The following is a 6879-nucleotide window of genomic DNA, read 5'->3' as shown; positions in this document are numbered from 1 at the left end:
ATAATTTAATCCTTATTAATGCGGGGTGGGGCGGGGATGGGGCGGGGTGGGTCTAAAAAGTGTAAATCCATCCCCGCCTCGCCCCGTGATGCAGGTCTAAAATCTTGTCTCATCCTCGCCCATCACCTTTGCGGGGCAGGGAAAACCCGCAAGGGGCGAAGCGGGGAGGGGCGGGTCAAGCGGGGCGGGGAAAAATTGTCATCCCTAATAGAGAGGATGCGGTGTGGTGCGCTTTATGCAGTTTTTTTATTATAAAACCACAAACCGTACTGCACCATGCAGTGCGGTGCGGTGCAATTATGCTATTTTGCAGACAATTTTGGTGTGATTTTTGCGGTTCGATAAACACCCCTACACGTAGCTCCGCTGGATCAAAGAAAAGGGAATGCAAGAGTATATATCTTATATAGCATTACAGATATGGAAGAAAAAAAAAATCTGATAAAACAAATCAAAAAAAGAAAAAAGAAAAAAGAAAAAGGAGTAGTATATTTTACCTAACGGCCAGACGAAGTGGCCCAATTGCCCAAGTCCATGCCTTTTCTACTGTGAAGTGTGAACAAAATAAAATAATATGAAAAAGTCATCGTTCAGCTACTTCTGTCTCCAACTAGATTTTCTCAGCAGCCAAACATTAAAATTTTTATCTGTACCCCGGTCCTCGCGATAAATGGGTCGAATTGTCTCTCCTAATTCTCAGCCGATATATCCTTGTTGGGAGTCAACGTTAGCGAGTTCTTCATCTTCATCTTCATCTTCTTTGTCTTGGTCGACTCCGATGACGACATCGACGTTGATTACCGAGACGGTGAATGGATCCCACAGGTTCAACATCTCAGGGTACTCGCTCGTGAAAGGTATGGGGATCGGAAAGTACGTGGAGTCCGATACTTTCACCGCCGGCGGGTACTCTTGGGCCATCTATTTTTACCCGGACGGCAAGAATGTGGACAATGATACGTATGTTTCGCTGTTTATAGTTTTGGTGAGCAAAGACACTTCTGTGAGAGCGCTTTTTGAATTGACGCTTTTGGATCAGAGTGGGAATAAGAGGCATAAGGTTCATACCCAGTTCGGGAGGACGCCGGGATGTGCGCCTTACATGATCAAAAATCGCGGTAGCATGTGGTAATAATCGATTATGCTTCTTAAATTTGTGTCTTTTTATTTTTGATGATCTTGATTATAATTGTTATGATTATGCTAGTGTTTGTTATGTTATGTAGTGGGTTTTTATTTATTTTTGGTAAGCGTGTTTAATGTTAATGGGTTTGGCTTACTTTCATACGAAGATAAATGAATCCCTCTCTGCTTTTTGTTTTAATGAGAGACTACCGCATCAATTAAAATTCCCTATCATTTACTATGGTATATTTAAAATAAAACTACATGTTGAGTTATAAAAGTACTGAAGTAACTGAGAATAAACCATGAAAGTTTTACTGGGAAATTGAAAAGGCTGTGAAAATATTAATTATTATTTTTTTCATAAAATTTTTTTAAAAATGGTTTACTAACTTGTCCCTTAATTAAATTCTTGAACTATATGGTCATTAGAAAAGATAATTTGAAAAAGCTATCGAAACATTTTTTACATTTTTTTTTTCATAAAAACTTTCTTAAAATGATTCACTAACTTTTCCCTGAAATAAATTCAAACATATGATTATTTTGAATTATATGTTCATGGGAAAAGATAGAATTATTTGTGTTTTAGTGGATAATGCTATTCAATTGGGGAATCTAATGTACTGTAAGACTGCACATAAGGTACTGTACATAAGTTCTCTCTAAAAATGTCCTTTGTTGGATGATGTTTGTTTGAAATAGTACCCCATGCTTGCATCGGTTACTTCATTTTGAACGACTTAATGACTCATGAAAAAAATATCATATTTATTTTTTAAAATTAAACACATACCATTTACAAAGTTTCATTTAGTATAAAACAGGGGAGTAATTGCTTATAGGATGCTAGCCCTATACAAAATACAATTACGCACAATGTTACCATTTTTATTGTTATAGTTAATCGTGCTTGCCCAGTCCTGGGTTAATGGGCCAACTGTGTGATTGAGCTCACAATTTACTTATTACTGTGGGTTTATGGGTATCCTACAACGAGTAGTTCCTCAAGACAAAGATTACGGCCCTCTAAGATGGTTAATCACCCTAACAAAACACTTTTACTCTAGGATTCCCTCACTTGCTCCCTCTATTTCTTGGTTCTCTACCACCTAGTGTCAAACCCTTTTCTTTCCCACTCTTCATCTATTTATAGCCTTCCTATAGTGGGTCAACAATGATTGCTTTACAACAGTACACGTGTGGGTGGGGTCCATTTGGATTATTCTTGACAAGGGTGGATCCCACTTTGGAAATAGGAATTGGGGTGTTGGAACTAGTGCTAGACACCAAATATTGCTCGGCAGCAATATCCCCTAAGACACTACCGAGGTATTTCGGAATACACCCGAACAACAACAGTTCCTCGGCCCGAAATAGTCCTTGGCCCAACCTACTGTGCGTTTAGTACCCTTTGGATTCACAAGTATTGGGCCTACGTTCACAGGCCGTACAACTTGGGGCCTAACAGTAATAGGCCTATGGTTGTATGCCATACATTAATAATAATTTGATTAAGTATAAGAGCAATTGCATGAATTGTGGACAGAAACCAATGGTAAGATTACGAATTTTTGAAGTAATAGTAAGTGGCACTTTTTTCTTGTTATTGTTGTTGTGGAACTGAAGTTTTGAAAGAGGTTGATATGTTCAAGTGGGTGGTGGTATGCTTGTTGAATTTGATAGGTAATGATTTTCTAGGCTTGAATTTTAGAGCTGAGCTAGGATTGTTAATGTGAGAACCCCTTGTTTATGTAAAGACGTAATTTCCTGGCAAACACTGTTCAAAATTTGTGTGGATTACTTGAATCAATAAAGCCTTTATTCCATATAATGTTAGCTTGCTGGATGAGTAACTTTCTCGACTAGTGGGGGTCTGCTACATGAAATCTTTTCGGCCTCCCAGCTATATGACATAAGAAAGCTAAATAATGTATAAAATATATTTTTTGATAGGTACAAATGATGTACAAAATATGAAGCAACAAGCATCTATTGTTAGACTCATAAATTTCTAGAAAGCTTAGCAACAAACAATGTTACAACAAACATATCCATGAGATTAAATTGAGATCAGTAGAATAATCTTATTATTCCATATCACATTAGAATTAGATGGAACCAGACAGAGGGTGTTTTTCTGATGTATGAACTTTTTTTGAGTACTTGTAAGGAGTTTTGAACTCTCTTATATGTAATTCTTTGGCTAGATGTATATAATTTTGTAGATGAATAATTTGAAAATGTAGTGACCTTAATGTTTATTTATTGTGTATGGTTTCATTTTGAGCTATTGAAGAGATTAATAGAAGCAAGATGTAATATTTGGCTCATCTAATTAGTTCACCATATATTGTGTTGTGAATTTGTGATGCAAAATCTTGTTGATTAGGCGTGATACCTGCCATGGACTTTTCAGGGGACAACTATGTTTGATTCGATGACTACTATATGCATCTTGTGAGCATAATGTTTTTATGCTATCATGTTAATACTTATGACCTACATGCAATCATTTTCAATTGTATACCTTTGCTCCATTTCTCATTTAATGTAATCAAGTGGTAAGTGTGGTATAATAGTTTTGTTTGTTGGATGTTGTAGAGCGATTTATCAAAAGAACTGATCTAGAGACATCTGACTACCTCAAAGATGATTGCCTCAAGGTTCACTGTAGGGTAGGTGTTGTGAGATCATACAAAACCTGCTCTATTGCAGTACCGCCTTCTAACATTGGTCAGAATTTGGGGCAGCAATTTGAAACTGGAAAGGGAATAGATGTGAATTTTGAAGTTGATGGGGAAACTTTTGCTGCTCATTCTGTTGGGCATAGTTCTGATTACGAAGGTTCATCGCCTGAAAGGACTGCTTCTCAACCCTCTAGTCATGTTGAAGACCCTAGTGGTTCTTTCCTGGAGAGGTACCCTCAGTTTCCTCCATGGTCATGCCAAGTGAAAAATCAAGATGGATCTATCAGATGTATGCAACTTGAAAGGCTGAAACAAGCTCCAAATGTTCCATGGACAGGCCCAGTATATGTCTTGCATTCATCTAGTGCTTTCCACTTTTGGTGCATACCTAATAGTTCTCTTCATGCAGATTGGGGCTGATCTTGTTGATGAGAGCATGTTGATGATTGAATCTCTTAAACAAGCCATTTATACCCAATCGGACCAAAAGGTCTCTTCGGTGTGTTCTTGCTCTTTTGTCTTTTGTAGATTCAATGTTTGCAATTTGTGAAGTTGGGTTCTTAGATCATTTATCCTTGCAGAGGGCCCAGTTGGCAAGCTCACCGTCTCTTGTCCAAACTTTGGAGAAATGGTTTGAAAGGCTTATAGTTGGAGCTCGTCCAAGTTGATCACAGGGGGATGATGAAGGAGGTTCTGGGAGACGTGGTACAAGGAGGCCGTCTCGTCGGAGAACCCAAGGTCCTTCTGATGAAGATGAAAACAATCAGCCCTGCCAATTCCTTGCAAAACACGGAAACTTACTTTGTGTTGTTTTCTTGTTTTATTGTTTATTTATTTTTTTGTTTACTTGTTTTTTTTTATTTTTGGGTCCGTGATTTAGGGGTGTTTAAAAAGCTGCTCTAACCACATGGCTATACTTGAACCAACCAAAACTGACTACAAAATGTGGTCGCTGCAACGCCAACAGTGGTGGAGGTGTAAAAACTGCACATGCACCTGCAGGTGCAGGTGTGATGCGGCTTTAAGTTTTGTTTTCTGAAAATTGCTAATATATGGATTGTAGCTCTATTTTTTTTGGGGGGGGGGTCTCCACATGGCTTGTAGTGTTGTACAAATACTGTATAACTAATACTTGGAATGTGAATGAATAACGAGCAAGAGACCTATGTACGCATTAAGCAAAAGAAAATGTTGAGAACTGATAAAATTGGCTATTTGGAAAGAACATTCATGCAACAGAAGTTGAGCTTTGATTTTTAGGACACTTCTTCTATGGTAATTAGGCATGCAGGACACCTGAAAATGATTGTGAAAGCCTCCTTTGATTATTTAATAGGAAGTGCCTTAGTTTTCCCGTTTGGTTGGAGAGATAGAAAAGTGAGATAATAAAAAATGAAAAACGATAGAAAAGTGGAGAAATAGAAGATATTTTAGTTTTTTTTTATGGTGTTTGGTTTGAAGGTAGAAAAGTGGATGGAAGAAAAACTCTTTTGTTAATTGTTATGATAAAAAATATTTTTCCGGAGAAATTTACTCTCATGCTCCTATTAAATAATTTTTTATTTAAATATTTTATTGGAAATAAAAAATGGAGTTGGGTATAAAAAAAAATCATATCAAATGTTAACTTCAGGTGGAAAAAAAAAAAAAAAAAAAAAAAAAACAATACAATGGGGGAAGGAGTGAGGGGCAGAATAGTAATTACCATCAACCTCCTCTTTTCTCCCATATTTTCTCTTCAAATTGGGGGCTGAAATTTGGTGGGTTTAAAGAGAAAGCTTTTTTGTTCCACCATTTTCTCCAAAAGAGAGAGAGAACTCTTCTTTTTATTTATTTATTTATTATAGAAATAAAATTGAGAGAGCATATCCATTAACAAAATAAGAGGACAACTCCTCTAACTAAACATCAATTATACAATCATATATATATATATATATATATATATATATATATATATATTACTACTAATGTTATCATCATATATATATATATATATATATATATATATATATATATTACAATCATACTTTAAAAAGTACAATATGACTTTGCGACTAATGTTATCATCTTCAACCACACCCCCCCCCCCCCCCCCCCCCCCCTCTTTTAATTTATTCAATGTTGGTTGACAACAAAAGTTGAATCCAGATCACCTTCTTGCCGGGATAGATGCCCAATTTGCTAATTTTGCAGAGAGGGCCTGTTTTAACTTTGTTTGTTTGAATGATTAGTTAGAGTAGAACTATTTTCCCAACTCCCGCTAAAGATTATAATAATGAACCAATGTACTAGTACATCAATGAAAGACAGAACTCTTAAAACTTCCAAATCTTTCATATATTAGCACGCAATGAGACACGTGATAACTATAAAGTTCATAGTCCACGTAAAGAACTTAGCTTATAGGCTGAAATGTTGTACAAATTTACTTTCACAAATGGATCCCAAGAGCTACTTCTAAATGGCAGCAACAATTTAAGAGGACAATTTCCCTAATCAAACATCAATTATACAATCACATTTAAGTAGTACTTGTTCTTTTAACAGGTAAAGGGTTTAAGGAAAGAATGTCAGGCTGAGAATGATCCAATTGTGAAGCCGATGCTTTGCCTTTTCCACGAACATGTCATAGTCCCAATAAGGAGCTTTGCTTATATAGGCGATATGATAAGTGTAAAGCTCGTAGTTCCGGTAAAGAACTTCGCTTATATAGGCGGAAGTGCTTTCACAATTCCTCTAACCAAACATCAATTATACAATCATACTTAAAAAAAAATACATGTTTTAACAATGATGGGTTTGAGGAAATAATGCAAAATGATCCAATTATGAGGGCCATGCGCGACTCTTCCGAGGACACGTCTTTCTTGAGCCAAATTAAGAGTAGAAATTTGCTGTTGCATTGGGGCCCCTGACTTAGAAACAATATCCGGAATCGTTGAGACCAAATTTGGCCTATCCATCTCAGCATCATCCTGAATCTCAGTAGTTATTGAATTTTCTGGATGCCTAAGAATCAGCCATGGAAATTGGAATGTATGAAACACAGAACGCGGGGCAT

The 6879-nt window shown here is 36.6% G+C and overlaps 1 protein-coding gene across 1 annotated transcript; it reads left to right on the top strand.

Moving 5' to 3' along the window:
- Window positions 1–670: 670 nt before the first annotated feature.
- Window positions 671–5044, top strand: LOC142612211 (BTB/POZ and MATH domain-containing protein 2-like). The gene is made up of 4 exons (XM_075784325.1): window positions 671–1060; window positions 3708–4157; window positions 4225–4314; window positions 4397–5044. The coding sequence occupies exons 1-4, from the start codon at window positions 671–673 to the stop codon at window positions 4481–4483; spliced, it is 1017 nt and encodes a 338-aa protein (XP_075640440.1). The 3' UTR covers window positions 4484–5044.
- Window positions 5045–6879: the final 1835 nt, after the last annotated feature.

Source organism: Castanea sativa, chromosome 10 (genome assembly GCF_040712315.1).
Source record: "Castanea sativa cultivar Marrone di Chiusa Pesio chromosome 10, ASM4071231v1".
Taxonomy (NCBI): Eukaryota; Viridiplantae; Streptophyta; class Magnoliopsida; order Fagales; family Fagaceae; genus Castanea; species Castanea sativa.
Note: the sequence above shows the minus strand (reverse complement) of the source record. Positions and strands in the feature narration are given on the sequence as shown.

Bases quoted from the DNA above. Each gene is read 5' to 3' on its own strand.
- LOC142612211 (XM_075784325.1), top strand. From the start codon at position 671: ATGGGTCGAATTGTCTCTCCTAATTCTCAGCCGATATATCCTTGTTGG. The intron at 1,061-3,707 runs GTTCATACCCAG...GTGGTATAATAG, and splicing joins GTGGGAATAAGAGGCATAAG to TTTTGTTTGTTGGATGTTGT. The intron at 4,315-4,396 runs GTGTGTTCTTGC...TTATCCTTGCAG, and splicing joins CGGACCAAAAGGTCTCTTCG to AGGGCCCAGTTGGCAAGCTC.